This window comes from Macaca mulatta, chromosome 8 (genome assembly GCF_049350105.2).
Source record: "Macaca mulatta isolate MMU2019108-1 chromosome 8, T2T-MMU8v2.0, whole genome shotgun sequence".
Taxonomy (NCBI): Eukaryota; Metazoa; Chordata; class Mammalia; order Primates; family Cercopithecidae; genus Macaca; species Macaca mulatta.
This window is the reverse complement of record NC_133413.1, coordinates 114,776,905-114,795,448: the sequence shown is the minus strand read 5'-3', so window position 1 is coordinate 114,795,448 and position 18,544 is coordinate 114,776,905. Positions and strand designations below refer to the sequence as shown.

The window sequence follows — 18,544 nt, the reverse complement described above, 5'->3', positions numbered from 1 at the left end:
TTCTGTTCAGGGGGGTTATTCGTTTGCTAGGGCTCCTGTAACCCTAGCAAACAGAATGTACGACAAACAGAATGGCTTAAACAACAGACATTGATGGCCTCCCAGTTGTGGAGGCCAGAAGCCTGAGATTTAGGGGTCAGCAGGGTTGGTTCCGCCTGAGGGCTCTGAGGGAGAACCTGTTCCGTTCCTCTCTCCTAACTTCTGGTAGTTTGCTGACAACCTTTGGCGTTCCTTGTCTTGTTGAAGCATCACCCCAATCTCTGCCTTCATCTTCCTATGATGTTCTCCCCGTGGCAGGTCTGCATCCTAGTTTCCACCTGATATAAGGGCACCAGTTACACTGAATAAAGCCCATGTGCTCATGTCCTCATCTTAACTAGTTACATCTGCACAGACTCTATTTCCAAACAAGGGGTTAGGACTTCAACATATGAATTTTGAGGTCACACAAGTCAACCCATAGCAGTAGGTTAGGGGCAGATGGGACCCGAGATTCTGCATTTCTAGCAAGCAACCAGGTGACGCTGCTGCTGCTGGTTCAGGTGCCACACTTTTGGAGGAGCAAGGCTGAAGCTAATATCCTTGCAAGTTGTATAATGAGACTCTTGCATGGATGTGGATGGCAGGGATGATTAATGAGGGCTCTTCTACTCAGAGAGCAAAAGATATTTCATGTAAGCAGTGCAGATCATAATCCCCTTTGGAAGCCCATCATGTGAATATGCTAACAATGTTTTAAGCATTTTTTTTTCTGACTATAAAACTAATGTACTCATTGTAAAAAATTAGAAACTGTTGGGGGAAAAAAATGAGGTGCACTGTCCCATGTTCTGTCCCTCCCAATCTAACTTGGAGCACATTCCATCGCTTGTCCACTCTCAATATTTTGGTGCTTTTTTCTATATTAATTAAGTAGTAATTAATTTATTCAATAAATAGTTATTGAGTGGACACTATGCACCAGGCACTGTTCCAGGACACGTCAGTGGACAAGCCTCACAAGGCCCCTTCTCTCATGGGGCTGAAATCCTAGTGGGGTAGACAGGTGATCAGTCCTTACTGCTTTGCTGGGGGATAAGCACCATCAAGAAAAGGGAGGGACATTTCCAAGGAAATAAACAGTGATAGTAATGAGTAAATTCACGTGTAATATCATTCTTAAACTTTGCTGACTCAATAGAATTACACTGCTTTATTTTGCACTTTTTAGTTACTAGGAAGTTTATTTCTTGCATGTGTTATTAGTCATTTTATTACTCCATGAATGGTTGGCAACATTTTTCAACATGTTTTTCTTATCAAATTGAAAGAACTTTTATGAGCTAAGAGCAATAATTCTATGCTCGTTACGTTTTTCATTGTGTGTGTATGTGTGGGTGGGTGGGTGTGGGTGTGTTTTAACATATAGAAGTTCAAACAGTCTTATTTGGTCAAATCTATGAGTTTTTCCTTTCAAATTTTTGATCCTTATTGAGACTTGAATCTGACCTGCAAAAGCAATTATTGAGGCTGGGTGCGGTGGCTCACGCCTGTAATTCCAGCACTTTGGGAGGCCAAGGTGGGCGGATCACTTGAGGTCAGGAATTCAAGACCAGCCTGGCCAACATGGCAAAACCCTATCCCTATTAAAAATACAAAAATTAGCTGGGCATGGTGGTGCATGCCTGTAATCTCAGCTACTCAGGAGGCTGAGGCAGGAGAATCACTTGAACCTGGGAGGGGAGGTTGCAGTGAACCAGGATTATGCCACTGCACTCCAGCCTAGGCAACAAAGCAAGACTCTGTCTCAAAAAAAAAAAAAAAAAAAAAAAAAGAAAAGAAAAGAAAAAAAGGAGCAATTATTGAGATAGCTTTGATATTAACTTGCCCCTGAGCCCTGGCAACCCTGAAGGCCTCTGAGCTTCCAACAGGTCCAGAGTCGAGTCTCCAGCTCTCAACTCCTAGGAGCTGCCAATGGGTCCCATGCCCGCTACGGCTGGCTCTACAGCGACACCCTGAGCTCGTGCTTTCTCAGGCATGCTTGGGTCCATCTGCATCTTCTACTTCCTCCTTCTAAGAACTCCACCTATGGCTTTCAGATTTGAACCTGAATCTTTACCTCACATTAATGTTCATTCCTGCTGGATCCATGATTGCTTCTGTTGCTGCCAACCTGGCTTCAAGGTCATTTTCTAGAATAATTTTCTCGAATTGGGAGATAGATGCAGAGAATTTTATATCCAAGTACAGAAATAAAGTATTTTGGAAAAAGCTGTTCACTTTTTCATGATTTAAAAGTATGAGAGCAGCAGCAGTTTATCAGATGAAATGGGGTATAACCTTGGAGAAAGATCAAGGCCTTGATTGCATTTTTGTGGAACTAAACTGTTGTCCTTATTTTACTTAGTTCTCTTCCAAATGCAACGTTTTAGAGAATGTTGAAATTATCATTTAAATTAGAGTAACATATTGTTGTTGTGGTTGCTGCTTCCTTTTAGGTTAGAGAAGAAATGAAAATCCTTGTGCAAGATAAAGGTGTTAACTCTTTCAAGATGTTTATGGCCTATAAAGATCTGTACATGGTGAGAGACCTGGAGCTGTACGCAGCCTTCTCTCAATGCAAGGAAATCGGAGCAATTGCCCAGGTCCATGCAGAAAATGGAGACTTAATTGCAGAGGTACGCATTTGCATTCCAAAGCTTCTACAGAAATGACAGCAGCCATAACTTAAGGTGAAGATGATTGGGACTACATAGGTAAACTCATTTAATGCATTGGAACATGAGAAATCCAGAAATGGATTTTCTGTGGCTCAGAAACGGATTTTCTGTGACTCAGAAACTCCCGACTCCATTTACTCGAGTCCCTGCTCTCAGCTTTATGCAGGTGGTATATGCACTAGAATGAGGACTTCCCCCTGCAAACTAGCTCTTAGATCTCAAACATGTGCTGTTATGAAAACACAAATACTTTTCTTTGTGTCCTCCAGCACAGTTTTGGCTTTGTTGTTTTTCAGAAGCTCAGGCTGCCGGTTCAGAATACCAAAGCGTGGACAACATCAGTGTCATCTGATGACTTAAGCAGTGTATTAGGTAGCTCTTTAAAGCCCTGCTCTTTTCAGAAACTGGATATTAAAATGTACTCTGGAAGAATCTAGATGATATTTATTTCTCATGTTAGTCCCATTATTAATGCCTGAAGGGTACACCGTCTGCAAGATTTAAAGAGCTGTCTCTTGCCCTTTATATTAGCTGACTTTTTTTTTAAACTCCCTAGGCTCAGCTCCCATTAAAGTGAGTGAGATAGAGGCTCAGTGGCCACAAGGCAGAGAGGAATAATGAGATGAGAGCGTGAGCTGTAAAAACAAAACAAAACAAAACAAAAAACAGACCAGGGTTTAAATTGGACTCTTCTGCTTTATAGTTTCATGACATCAGGAAGTCTTTTTACCACTCTGAGTCTGGACTTCATGCCCTTTTTGTAAGGAAGAAATAACATTTTGAAGAAGAAAGAGAACAGGTCCAATACCATTTAGTGGGTTGGGTTGGGGAGCAAGTGAAGAGGATTATTCCACAAGAAAAGTAAAACTGATTACATAGTATGACAGGGAGTCACTTCAACAAGGATCCATAGTATTTTTATTTTGTTTGTTAGAATCAATGTTAAATCTTAAATATAGATATTGCTTTTCAAAGATTGTGATTAGAAATAACTTCATATCTTTTTCACCTTTTATTTTTTATTTTTATTTTATTTTTGTGGGGTACCTAGTAGATGTATATATTTATGAGGTACATGAGATATTTTGATACAAGCTTGCAATGCATAAGAATCACATCATGGAAAATTGGGGATCCATCCCCTCAAGCATTTACCCTTTGTGTTACAAACAATCCAATTATACTCTTTTAGTTATTTTAAAAGGTGCAATTATTTTTTATTTTTTTATTATTATTTTTTGAGACAGGGTCTCGCTCTGTTGCCTAGGCTGGAGTGCAGTGGCATGATCTCTGCTCACTGCCAGCTCCGCCTCCCAGGTTCATGCCATTCTCCTGCCTCATCCTCCTGAGTAGCTGGGACTACAGGTGCCCGCCACCATGTCCAGCTACTGTTTTGTATTTTTAGTAGAGATGGGTTTTCACCGTTTTAGCCAAGATAGTCTCAATCTCCCGACCTCGTGATCTGCCCACCTCCACCTCCAAAAGTGCTGGGATTACAGGTGTGAGCCTTGCGCCTGGCCAAAAGGTGCAATTATTGATTATAGTGCCCCTGTTGTGTTATCAAGTACTAGATCTTATTCATTCTTTCTAACTTTTTTTTTAAAACACACGAACCATCCCCACCTTCCCCCTCTCCCCACAGCCATCCCTCCCCACTAACCTTCCCAGCCTCTGGTAACCATACTTCTATTCTGTATTTCCATGAGTTTAATTGTTTTAATTTTTAGATCCCACAAATAAGTGAGAACATGTGATGTTTGTCTTTCTGTGTCTAGCTTATTTCACGTACATAATGACCTCCAGTTCCATCCATGTTGTTGCAAATGACTGGATCTCATTCTTTTTATGTGTATATGTACCACATATTCTTTATCTATTCATCTGTTGATTCCAAATCAGGTTCCAAATTCCAAATTAGGTTGCTTCCAAATCTTGGCTGTAGTGAACAGTGCAGCAACAAACATGGCAATGCAGGTACATCTCTTCGATATACTGATCTCCTTTCTTTTGCATATATGTCCAGCAGTGGGATTGCTGGATCATATGGTAGGCTCTATTTTTAGTTTTTTGAAGAACTTCCAAACTATTCTCCATAGCAGTTTTACTAATTTACATTCCCACCAACAACGTACATAGGTTCCCTTTTCTCCAATCCTTACCAGCAGTTGTTATTGCCTGTCTTTTTAATATAAGCCATTTTAACTGGGGTGAGATGATATTTCATTGTAGTTTTGATTTGCATTTCTCTGATGATCAGTGATATTGAGCACCTTTCCTATGCCTGTTTGCCATTTGTATGTCTTCTTTGGAGAAATCTCTATTCAAATCTTTTGCCCATTTTTAAATCAGATTATTAAATTTTTTCCTGTAGAGTTGTTTTAGTTTTGTATATATTCTGGTTATTAATCCCTTGTCAGATGGGTAGTTTGCAAATATTTTTTCCCATTTCATGGGTTGTTTCTTCACTTTGTTGATTGTTTCCTCTGCTATGCGGAAGCTTTTTAACTTCATGTGATCCCATTTGTCCATTTTTGCTTTGGTTGCCTGTGCTTGGTTTTTCCCCTTTTCAATAAAAAAAAAGTGATGGTAAAATATGCATATGGAAAATTAACTTATATGATTAGAATATCAAATTTATTCTTACCAAATATACATGTTGTATATATACACCCACACAAACATGTTCACACACACACACACATGCACACACACACCCCTATACCTAACAGATCAAAAGCCTGGCATTGCATTTAATTTATGATAAAATAATGATATCTGTCATTAGTAAACCTTCCTTGCACATATGCACATTCCTGCTGTCTTTTTAGGGAGCAAAGAAGATGTTGGCTCTGGGGATAACAGGCCCTGAGGGTCACGAGTTGTGCCGCCCAGAGGCAGTGGAGGCAGAGGCCACGCTGAGAGCCATCACCATAGCCAGCGCTGTGAACTGTCCTCTCTACATTGTGCATGTGATGAGCAAGTCTGCAGCTAAGGTGATAGCGGATGCAAGGAGAGACGGTAATTCCTGAATGTAACCTCACTTAGAACTCAGTGTTAGCTGAAGAGGAAAGTCCATGTCTGTGGCCTCTGCTTCAGTTTAGGAGAGAGTGCATGTGGATTTTCACAACTTTTCTTCCTCCCTTTTTATTAGCCTCCTGGTTTCGTTTATCCTTATGTGTGTCTGTTTTCCCCCACTTTTGTTCATCTTCATCCTTTCCTCTCTACCTTCAGGTTTCCTTTGTTATTTCTTCTCCATCCTTGGGACCCCAGGACATTTCCTTTAGCCACATGCCCCCACACTCAATGCCACTAGCAGCCACTTTTAAATACGATAGTTAAATGCAAAGCTCTCAGGTTTTTGTTTGTTTTTGTGATGGAGTCTCGCTTTGTCGCCCAGGCTGGAGTTCAGTGGTGTGATCTCGGCTCACTGCAACCTCTGCCTTCTGGGTTCAAGCGATTCTCCTGCCTCAGCCTCCTGAGTAGCTAGAATTACAGGTGAGCACCACCACACCCAGCTAAATTTTATATTTTTAGTAGAGGCGGGGTTTCACCATGTTGGCCAGGCTCGTCTCAAACTCCTGACCTCTAATCATCTGCCCGCCTTGGCCTCCCAAAGTGCTGGGATTACAGGTGTGAGCCACCATGCCTAGCCCTCTTTCATTAATTTTGAAGAAGCTTCCCTATCTCTTAGGCAGCTCCACTACCCTTCCCTCTACCTAAATCAGGGCAGTGCAAGGCACCTAGTACATGCTCAATAAATTTCTTTTGAATTGAATTGATTCATCTGACAGCCACTTGGGTGTTGGAGCAATTGAAGCAATTATCCAAATGGTGTTTTTATGATAGTTATTTTAAGATTTTAAAACCTAAGTTATTTTTACCCCAAATTGCCTAATTGCCTCAGTTCTCTAGTTCAGTCTAGCATGTAAATATTCATCTTAAAGGAAAGAGAAAATCTCCTATTTTTGATAAGCATTGGGCAAATAAATGATTTCATTCTTTTGCCAATACTGGTAGAGAAAGGACGAAAAACAAATAAGGTGCATTTTACTCAATGACTTTAGGCCCATGGTAGCTTCTGTCCTCTCAATTTTAGGAATACAGATAATCAGAGACAGTCTTATAATTCAACCTTGCTGTTTTTTTTTTTTAATTTTTTTTTTTATTAAAACAGGCTGTATTTTTATAAGATTCATTATAAAAATAATGGGTCTCACTCTGTTGCCCAGGCTGGAGTGCAGTGGTAAAATCACGGCTCACTGCAGCCTCTAACTTCCAAGTGATCCTCCCATCTCAGTCTCCCAAGTAGCTGGGACCACAGGCATGCGCCACTATGCCCAGCTAATTTTTAAATTGTTTGTAGAGACAGGGTTTCGCCATGTTGCCCAGGTTAGTCTCGAACTCCTGGGCTCAAGCAGTCCTCTCACCTTGGCCTCCCAAAATGTTGGGATTACAAGCATGACCCACCGCATGGTTTTGGCATGTATATAATTGATACCAAAATAAATTTTGTCAAAATTTCTTCTTGTTGCATTAAGGTTCAGTAATGATTTGTGCAAGCTGTGTGCACTTTTAAAATGTAATCCATCAATATTTTGTGTTAAGAGTAGACTTATTTCACATAGGAGTTAATAATGTCTTATTAACCAACCATTTCTGATTGCTACTCTCGTATGTAAAAGAATTTCACCCCTTAAAAAAGAAAATATAAGTACTGCAATTTTAAAGTTATAGGTTTTTCCCACCAGATGGTGCTGTTGCCAACTCTATGAGATGAGTTGGTCTGTAATTATTTGCTTTGTTAAGTCGTGTACCAGGTCCGTAATGTCAGAATATTATTTAAGGAACAGTGAAATCAGCAGAAATTTTCACTTCTAACCCATCTTCAAGCTCCAATTTTGACAGTTCTGTCAGGAAGCAGTTTCTTGATCTTGGGTATTTGTTTTTCATTGAGATAGAATTCCATTAGGAGCAAAGTAAAAGTCTAGAGAGGGTTTTAGAATACAGATCATAGGCAGAAAACTAGTAAATACAGATATTTTAATTTTATTGTAAATTATTTTAAAATTCAATATTATTTCTTGAATCTGTAAAACATTTGCATGGTCCAAGAGTCAAAGTTATATCTAAAAATGTTCAATGAAGTTTTACTTGCCTTCTCTAGCTCCTTCTTCCCATACAGTATAAGTAATGATTTTTAATAATTTATTTCTGGCCTATCTTTACCATGTTTCTCTTTACCAAATAAGAATATAGTTCTTCTTTCCTACATAAAAGGTAGCATACTGTACACCTTGTCTACACATTGCTTTGTTTTCCACTTGAAAATATGTTCTGAAGGTCAGCCCACATTAGACACAGAAATTTTCCTCATTCTTTTTTGTAAGTACAGAGTATGCTACTGTATTTATTCAATGAGTCCCCTATGGATGGACATCTGGGTTGTTTCTGATCTTCAGCTGTTTCAAGAGAAACCACAGTGATGACCTTTTGCATATGTCATTTCAATTTGTGAAAGACACATTCGTTCTGGAGGTCAGAAGCCTGAAATGGGTCTCACCAGGCTACAGTCAAGGTGTCTGCAGGGCTGCATCCCTTTCTGACGTACTAGGAAGCCCTTGCCTTGCCAGCCCTTGTGAGGCCCATCGCATTACTTGGCTTGTGGCCCCTTCCTCCATCTTCAGCACCAGCCACAATGGTTGAGACCTTCTCACATCACATTATTTTGACCTTTTTGCCTCTCTCTTTCACTTTAAGGGCGCCTTATATTAAGCCTACCTGATTAATTCAGGATAATTTCCCCCATTTCAAGGGCCTTAATTTAATCATATCTATTAATCCCTTTGCCGTGTAAAGTAACATATTCACAGGATATGGGGATTAAGATGTGGACATCTGTTGGGCTCCATCTTTCTGCCCACCACAAAATGGGTATCTTGAGGGTAGATTCCTAGAAGTGGGATTGCTGGTTCAAATTGCGTATGTAATTTTTGGGACATTGCTCATATTTTCCCCAAGGAATTATAAACACGAAATATTTAAAATACCACCCTAAACGTTGTAGTTGAGTCAGACTTACTGTGACAGTATAATACTTGTGAAAATACCCTCATGTGCAATTGTCAAAGAGGCGACATTGCTTCAGAATAAAATAGTTTGAAAGATTCCCTACCCCATGCATGTGACCAAGGCATGGGATCAAGCAGGGGCCCAAAGAGGAAGGGGTGGACATAAACTGTGCCCAGCTGTTCACATGGTGACTGCATCAGCAAACCAAAGGACAGATCCCTGCGGGTACAGTGGGACAAGAGCTGTTGGACCACACTGACCTCTTACAGAAGATGCATCTACCCTGTCTGCACTCATTTATTATCTCACATCATTTCTAAATGTAAAAGAGCAAGATAGATGTAAATAAGAAATCGTTCGGTTTTACACATTTATACTATGAAAATCTCCCATCTGTAAATACCATTGCCAGCCCATTCTTTTTTATTTTTTATTTATTTTTATTATTATTTTTGAGACAGAGTCTCACTTTGTCACCCAGGCTGGAGTGCAGTGGCGTGATCTTGGCTCACTGCAACCTCCACCTCCCGGGTTCATGCACTTCTCCTGCCTCAGCCTCTCGAGTAGATGGGATTACAGGCTCCCACTACTATGCCCAGCTAATTTTTTTGTATTTTTAGTAGAGACAGGGTTTCACCATGTTGGCCAGACTGGTCGAGGTGGCTCATGCCTGTAACCTCAGCACTTTGGGAAGCCGAGGCGGGTGGATCACCTGACGTCAGGAGCCCATTCTATCTTCAAGGGCCTTGACTCTCACAGTGTGGTCCCTAGAGTGCAGCCTCCACATTGCCTGGGAGCTCCTTGGACACTCAGAGCCTTGGGGCCCATCCAGATTCCCTGAATCAGAAAGTGCACTTATAACTAGAACCCCAGGTGATTCATATGGATATGAAAGCCTGAGAATCACGGTTCCAGGAGGCACAAAGGAGATCCAATTATTGATTGCTTCATTGTGGTAGCCTAGAAATATAATGCTATTAAATTTGATTTTATTGTTCAATCGCCAGCTCTATACCCAGAAGAGCGGGATAGTAATGATAACAACTAACAGCTTGCTGAGTGCTTAATATGTGCCTGGCACATAGTAGTATTTTAATCTCTTTTATCTCATTTCAGGTTTTACTATATTCTTATCTTATCAGTGCGTTTTAATACACATTGTCTTTTAAAAAATTGTCATAATAATGCCTCATGCTCAATTTTACCACTCTTTTGTGATTGATGAAATTGAGGCTTGGGAGAGATTGGTGAATTGAGCCAAAGATCACTTTATTAGTAAGTGCTAAACTTGGAATTCAAGTCCAAGTCTATGTGTCCCCAAAGACCAAACTGTTTCTGTCACTCTCCACTCTGTTAAAGGAGAAATTGATCTGAAGTTGGGAAGACCTGGATATCAAGTTTGTATTTAATGGGCTTGGGGTTTATTTATTTATTTTTAGAGGTAGGGTCTCTCTGTCACCCAGGCTGGAGTGCAGTAGCACAATCTTAGCTAACTGCGGCCTCAAGTTCCTGTGCTCAGATGATCCCCCCAACCTCAGCATCCCAAGTAGCTGCAACTACTCATGTATGCCACCACACCCAGCCAATTTTAAGAATTTTTTGTAGAAATGAAGTCTCCCTTTGTTGTTCAAGCTGGTCCTGGCCTCAGGTGATCTTCCTGCCTCAGCTTCCCACAGCACTGGGATTACAGGAGTGAGCCACCACACCTTGCTGGTTTTGGTGTTTTAAAATTTGTAATTGTAATTGGTTTTTGGTTTTTGGCATTACATTTAAATTTCTTATTTAAGACATTATCATCATTTTGCTATCTTTATCATTAAAAGATTAATTTTGGGGGCGGAAATGATGAAGTATTAAATGGAAAGTAAATATCTTCTATCTCTCTCAGCTCATTCTTTAGAGCCAGTGATTTTAAACTTATCTATCTTTAGTTTTTGGTGGTTACCTCTAAAATCCTAAACTATAAGTTTGTAGTGATTTGTAATTTTTGACAGTATCACTTGACTCTCAACTATGAAAAATGAGTAATTTAGTTCCTGTAAACTTCTCACCTCCTGAGTTTTGTCAGTAATAAATGTCAATTCAAATAATATATTTAATTTTACGTGTTTTATTTTACGTGTTTTAGCTATTCCTTTTTTTTTTTTTTTTTAGAGGCAGGATCTCACAGGAGCTGGAGTACAGTGGCAAGAACGCAGGTCACTGTAGCCTCGATTTCCTGGGCTCAAGCAATCTTCCTGCCTCAGCCTTCAGGGTGACTGGGACTATAGGCATGCACCACTGTACATGGCTAATTTTTAAATTTCTCGTAGAGTTGATGTTTTACCATGTTGCCCAGGCTGGTCTCAGGCTAACCTCCCACCATGGCCTCCCACAGAGCTGGGATTACAGGTGTGAGCCACCGCACCCAGCCTGACATCTCTTCTCTATAGGCTGAAAAAGAAACTTAGAGGCCCTAAATGCTCTCTCTCTCTCTGCCTCCTCCAGATGTCTACCAGCTGTATTATTATCTTTACACAGACTCTGTAACTCTGATTACGTCTTCCATGCTTTCTCTATAGGTTAAGTCTAAAATTTAGAACTGTCGCAGGGTAAAATTATGGAAATATTCTTCTCTGTAGAAACTATTAGTGAGAAAAGAACTTCAGAGAAATTTATAGCACTAACTTGGAGTACAAGTTAGTGTTATTCAAATTAATTCTCAGAGAAGCTATTTCCAAGTGTCAAGGTCAAGTGAGTTTTCTTCATTCCAATAGGACTCAAAAGCATGCCTTATTTTAGTTTGCTACATATTTAGACCATTATTGTCTTGTAAAGTTTCTTGTTTCTCCTGACATTTTTCCAATTAGCTCTTTTTAAAATAGGTTGAGAAAAGAAATATGTGCCTTCTTTACCATATCATGAAGAGTTCTAGCTTCTTCATCACACTTTCTATTGAATAGAATCAGTGCTACTTGAAGAGATTCTTTGTGGGAGGAGAATCTGCTGACTTTCACTTTCATTTTTCGTAGCTGCTTGCTAAGCCTGCAGTAGAGATGTCATTCTGGGATAATGAGGTTGGATATACTGATTCCTGGTTTCCATATCTCCCCTTTTCTTGAATTACTTTGAAGATTTTCAGGTAATTTTTAAGGAAGAGTGTGTAAAAGGTGAATTTTCTGATTCCTTGTCTTCAGGCTTGTTGGGTGATTTGAATGGGCGTGGAATTCTTGATTCCGAAATAGTTCCTTCTGAATTACGAAGGCACAATTTCCTTCTCTACTGGCATCCAGTGTTACTGAGGAACAGGCAAATCCCTATACAATTTCTTGTCTTCTTATCACAAACTTTTCATTATCTGTAAGATTTTTATCCTTTCTCTTCATTTTAGATGTCCAGAGATTTCATTAAGACTATTACTGGGAAGGGGTCCCAATCCAGACCCCTAGAGAGGGTTCTTGGATCTTGCTCAAGAAATAATTTCGTGTGAGTCCATAAAGTACAGTGAAAGCAAGTGTATTACGGAAGTAAAGAAACAAAAGCATGGCTACTCCATAGACAGAGCAGCCCCAGGGGCTGCTGATTGGGTATTTTTAATGTTAATTCTTGAATATCTGCTAAATAAGGGGTGGATTATTCATGAGTTTTTCAGGAAAGGGGCAGGGAATTCCTGCAACTGAGAGTTCCTCCTTTTTTAGACCATATTGTGTAACTTCCAGATGTTGGCATGGCATTTGTAAACTGGCATGGCATTGGTGGGAGTGTCTTTTAGCTAATACATTATAGCTAATACATTATAATTAGTGTGTAATGAGCAGCGAGCATGACCAGAGGTCACTCTCATTGTCATTTTGGTTTTGGTGGGTTTTGGCCAGCTTCTTTACCGCATCCTGTTCTGCAGCGCAGGAAGTTTCAGCCTCATGTTACCCAGCCCCTCTTCAAGATGGAGTCGCTCTGGTTGGAACACCTCTGACGAGGCTATATTTAGTAGTAGGCCTTTAAAAAATTTACCTTCATGTTCAGAGGCCTTTATCAATCTGACAACTGAGCTTTGATTCTGAAAATTTCTTCTGTGTTTTCCTCCATATTCATTTCCTCTGTTTTCTTTTCCTGGGACTCCATCATAGTCCTCCATGTCCTTTAACTAGTGTCACCTTTTAAAAAAAATTTGAATTTTTGCTCTACAATTTAGGAAATACTTTTGTTTTCCTGCCCTTCTAATAAACTTGTGTCTTGATAATCACACCTTTATTTCCAAGAAAACGTTCTAGTTTTTTAAGTGCTCTTTTTTTCCATGGTTGCTTATTCTTTTTAATGTTTTTCTTTCGATAGATGCATGATCTTCCTTTTTGAAAAAAATTTTGTACTTTATTTGTTTATTTATTTATTTTTATATAAAGACATAGTCTTACTATGTTACCCAGGCTGGTCTTGAACTCCTGGGCTCAAGTGATTCTTCCGCCTCGGCTTCCCAAAGTGTTGGGATTACAGGCATGAACCATTGGGCCCAGCCTACCTTCTTAATCTAAGAATACTAATGAAGATTTTTTTTTTTTAATTCTCTTCTGTTTCCTGGGTTACTCTGTTTCTTTCTAGTTCAATTTTTCAGGGTTTTTGTTGTTGTTGTTGTTGTTTGTTTGTTTTTAGATGGAGTCTTGCTCTGTTGCCCAGGCTGGCATGATCTCGGCTTACTGCAACCTCCTCCTCCCAGGTTCAAGTGATTCTCCTGCCTCAGCCTCCCGAGTAGCAGGTGTCCACTACCATGCCCGGCTAATTTTTGTATTTTTAGTTGAGACAGGGTTTCGCCATGTTGGCCAGGCTGGTCTTTAACTCCTGACCTCAGGTGATCTGCCCACCTCTGCCTCCCAAAGTGCTGGGATTACAGGCGTGAGCCACTGTGCCCGGCCAATTTTTCAGTTTTTAAAACTCCTGGTATGCCGGGCGCGGTGGCTCACGCCTGTAATCCCAGCACTTTGGGAGGCCGAGGCGGGCGGATCACAAGGTCAGGAGATCGAGACCACGGTGAAACCCCGTTTCTACTAAAAATACAAAAAATTAGCCGGGCGCGGTGGTGGGCGCCTGTAGTCCCAGCTACTCAGGAGGCTGAGGCAGGAGAATGGCGTGAACCCGGGAGGCGGAGCTTGCAGTGAGCCGAGATTGCGCCACTGCACTCCAGCCTGGGCAACAGAGCGAGACTCTGTCTCAAAAAATAAAATAAAATAAAATAAAACTCCTGGTCTTCCTTTTTGTGTGTGCATGTGCTGTTTGTGTTTTCTTCAAAAGTCTGGTCATCCTTGGCTGTCCATATGTGGACAGGACAGTTCAGTTGGTCAGTGTGGGAGTGGGCATGGAATTTCTCTTCCACCAAGCATGTCTGTTTCTTGAACTTGCTGTGTGAATGCAAATGGGACATAGTCACTGGACAGCTTCAGTTTAAGGTGTGGGGACCTCAGTCTAGCATCAACACCACCTAAGAAGCTTCATTTCCCAGCAGAGGTGAGGGTGAGTGTTGAGAGACCCAGACCTCCTCCTCCCCTCCCCTTCACTGCCCTTTCTGCTCCAGGAGGAAAGCTCTTCTTGACTCCTTCTACTCCTTCAGGTCAAGCTGTCACTCCGCCTAACTTTTCTTTATGAATTATTGCTATCCCATCTGCTTTCCACATTCCTAAAATCTACCAAAACCCTAGTCAGCCATGATCCTTTTTCAACCCCAGTGCAGCTCTGGATTCTTTCCCTTTTGTCTGTCTTCACCAGGATTTTTATGTGAACTGGGAAAGAAGAGGTGGGGAATGTTCAGTGCATCCAAAGCCTGAGCTTTCTTTTTGCTCATGCCTTGATATTTTCTTTTAGCATTCTGCAATAAAAAGTGAAAAGCAAGTTACAGAAAGAAGAAAACTTTCAAGTCCAAGCCATCGAAAGTGGTGTCACCTTTGACAGTTTGCAAAGAATGCCCATTTCATGGTTAAGTCTTTTTTTGTCCAACTTAAGTAACTATTAGGCTGGTGCAAAAGTAATTGCAGTTTTTGCCATTACTTTCAATGGGAAAAACCACAGTTACTTTTGCACCAGCCTACTAGAACTAGGTTAGTTCTCATCCACCCTTCTTGTGAGAAGATGCTTTTGCAAAGATGAGGCAAGGGAATCAGGTGTTTCTCCCTAAAGCATTATCCTTTTCTTCCAGAAGCAGAGTTTGTCTCCCTTGCTCCATAGCCCAAGTGTGAAGTTGGACAAACAAGCTGTCATTGTGTTTCATGTGGACAGTCCAGTCTGCCAGTCTCTGACTTCTATCACCCACTACAGTCTAGTTTTTGTCCGAAGAATGTATGTGTCAATGTGTGTCATTGGCTTCAGAGACCCTTTTTAAATTGTGGTCTGAGTAGCTATACATGTTCTTTTTCTGCCACAGTATTGGCATATGGGATCATTAATGGCTTTTTAGGAAATACTTTGTTCACTTCACCTTCGTACTTCCCAGTAGAACCTGTAGGCTCATGAATTCACTACCTTTCTGTGATTTGTTTAGAATGGTGGCAATTTCTCACAGCAATTTAACTTGATGCCCCACTTGCTATGTATCTGGCATTATTTGTTTCCCATTTATGACTGAAATTGTCAATGCACTGATTTGCTGTTGTTTTGGTTTACAGTTAAACTTGTTTTAGCTTGTCTTAATAAAGTTTACCTCTATTTTATATCCATGTTCCTGTATTTAGGGTAAAAATATGATGCTCATTTGAACTGAACAAATATTTTCTTTATGTTTTTCATAAACAACAAAGTTCTTGGATGCCAAGTGCATGCTAGGTACTGTGCTCTAGGCATTAGCTTTGCTAAGATGATTAAGACAATTTCAGATCTCAAGCAGCTCACAGTAAACTGGGCTAGATTGTGGTTGTTTAATGTGTTTGTATATTTGATTGTTGTTTATTTGATTTGATTTCATTTGGCTTTAGTTTTGCTTATAATAGAAAGTTTTACTTAATAGTCATGTCTTTGTAAAATAAAAAGTTCTCTTGCAGAGAGGTGTAAACAAAAAATAAAATTCTAAGACCCCTTAACCATCTGAATGGACCTCTCCTCTCAGTCAGGGTGTTTCAAAGTTAACCTGAAAAACTGGTTCAGGCCATGCTGGGAAGGGAGGGTTGGACATGCCTCATTATGTCCTCCTCCCTTTTGGAATTCAGGAAAAGCTGACCAGCATTTAACATCAACACAGACCTTAAGTCTAATAAAAACCATTTACAATCTGTTCTCTCTGAAGCCTGCTACCTGGAGGCTTCATCTGCATGATAAAATTTTGGTCTCCACAGTCCCTTATCATAATCCAAACATTTCTTTCTATTGATAATAACTTTTTCAATCAATTGACAATCAGAAAATTTTTACATCTACCTATAACCAGGAAGCCCCCACTTTGAGCTGTCCTGCCTTTCTGGACCAGAACAATGTATGCTTACATGTATTTGATTGATGTCTCCTGTCTCCTTAAAATGTATAAAACTAGGCTGTGTCCCAGCCACCTTGGGCACATGTTCTCAGGATCTCCTGAGGGCTGTGTCATAGGCCATTGGTTACTCAAATTTGCCTTAGAATAAATCTCTTCAAGTATTTTACAGAGTTTGACTCTTTTTGTCAACAGAGGCTTTGGTATTCCTATTTTCCATTTTATGTAAACTCTTTTTTTTTTTTTTTTTTTTTTTTGAGACGGAGTCTCACTTTGTCGCCCAGGCTGGAGTGCAGTGGCCGGATCTCAGCTCACTGCAAGCTCCGCCTCCCGGGTTTATGCCATTCTCCTGCCTCAGCCTCCCGAGTAGCTGGGACTACAGGCGCCCACCACCTCGCCCGGCTAGTTTTTTGTATTTTTAGTAGAGACGGGGTTTCACCATATTAGCCAGGATGGTCTCGATCTCCTGACCTCGTGATCCGCCCATCTCGGCCTCCCAAAGTGCTGGGATTACAGGCTTGAGCCACCGCGCCCGGCCATATGTAAACTCTTTATGTAAACTCCCATATATTCCTCTTGTGTTTTAAAAGATGGGGAGAAAAATCCACACAGTGGCCCCTCTCTTCCCAAGTTGTCACGCTGAGTGCTGCTTGGCAGTGTTGAACAAGAATACACCAAGTTTCATTTACTTGCGTGCAATGAACTGATGCTTAGGCACTAGTGCTGTAGGCAGAATCAGTGTGCCACTGGGTCAAGGTGATTTTCAGTCTCAAGTTTCCTTTCTTCTCTTTTTTTTTTTTTGGAAAAAGAGTCTCACTCTGTTGCCCAGGCTGGAGTTCAGTGGCATGACCTTGGCTTACTGCAACCTCTACCTTTTGGGTTCAAGTGATTCTCATGCCTCAGCCTCCCAAGTAGCTGGGGCTATAGGTGTGCACCACCATACCTGGATAATTTTTTGTATTTTTAGTAGAGATAGGGTTTCACCATGTTAGCCAGGCTGCCTTTCTTCTTTCTTGCATATGAACATCAGAACACTCCATTGTCCCTTAAATTTAGAACAAGATGATTTACATTACATCAAATTGCATAGCAGTTAAAAGCTGGCCATTAAAAAAATAGAATTGTGTGGCTATCAGGAAACTAACATTTGTGGAGTGTATGAGTTTTCTACGGCTGCTGTAACAAAGTGTTACAGACTGGGCCGCTTAAACAACAGGAATTTATTTTCTCACAGTTCTGGAGTTTTGAAGTCCAAAACCAAGGTGACAACAGGGTTGAGCAGGGTTGGCTCCTTCTGAGAGCTGTGGAGGAAGGATGTGTTCCAGGCTTTTCTCCTTGGCTTGTGGATGGCCACCTTCTTCCTGTGTCTTCACGTTACCTTCCCCTTTATGTGTCCAAATTTCCTCTTCAGATAAGAACCACAGTCTTATTGAATTAGGGCCCACCCTAATGACCTCACTTTAAATTTACTACCTCCATAAAGATCCTTTTTCCAAATACAGTTACATTCTGAGGTACCAGGGGTTAGGACTTCAACATGTGGATTTGTACAGAGGACACAATTCAGCCCATAACATGGAATGTCTCCAGGGTCCCAGGAAGATTCTGGGTACTTTCATAAACATTAATTTATTTGACCTTCACAAAATTGCCACACTAGAGGGACATTGTGATCCTATTTCACAGATGAGAAAAACAGACTAAGGGCAATGACTTACCTCGTACAATGTCACTAGCTAAAAAGTAGCAAAAGCAGGATTTGAACCTAAATTTGTATGATCCATTCTACCAAGCTGCTTCTACGTGTTTTCCTTCTCAATTATTTTCTTCCTTTGTAAATGTAATGTTTGGAATCAAAATAAAGTCCAGGAAAGTTTGGCTCTATGCTTTTGGCTAGGAAGACTGATTTCTATAAATATGTTTGGCCTCCTATTTAGTGGCCAGGGCTTTTGCTCCTGGATGCCTATGCTTTTTCTCTGCATTTTTCAACCTTCTCTAGCAGATCTCAGGACTCAATAGGAAGCGTTGCTGGCAGATCCAGACAAGGTGTTAACATCTGCTCTAACACCGTCATCTAATAAATGGGTCATCTGGTCAGTGGAGAGTTTGGATTGGTTTGACCTGCTCATTACTGGGAAATCTTGAATATCTCTCAAATGGTGAAACTCCTTTAAGTGGGAGGTTACATCATAAAGGGCAGAGGCTTTTCTTTGTTTGGGTTTGAGCCAAAAAATGGACAACTAAGGAGAGAACATCTATGGGTAGACAAGATACAACCTAATGTGAAGCTTGCTAAGACAGTGGGAGGAGATTAATGATGAAGATGTTCCTATCTCCTAAGAGCTGTTGAAAC

At 40.6% G+C, this 18,544-nt stretch overlaps 1 protein-coding gene across 13 annotated transcripts in view; it reads left to right on the top strand.

The window, feature by feature from the left end:
- The window catches only part of DPYS (dihydropyrimidinase), an 88,052-nt gene that overhangs the window by 17,323 nt on the left and 52,185 nt on the right, over positions 1-18,544 (top strand). For 12 of the 13 annotated variants that reach the window (XR_013396933.1, XR_013396938.1, XR_013396937.1 and 9 more), the window contains exons 3-4: positions 2,478-2,657; positions 5,528-5,717. Coding sequence is in view for 5 of the 13 variants with exons in the window: in XM_015145843.3 (XP_015001329.2) it covers positions 2,478-2,657; positions 5,528-5,717 (370 nt within the window). In the remaining 8 variants the exon portion in view is untranslated. The remainder of the gene's footprint in view (positions 1-2,477; positions 2,658-5,527; positions 5,718-18,544) is intronic. The other variant, XM_028852854.2, reaches the window with a different exon arrangement.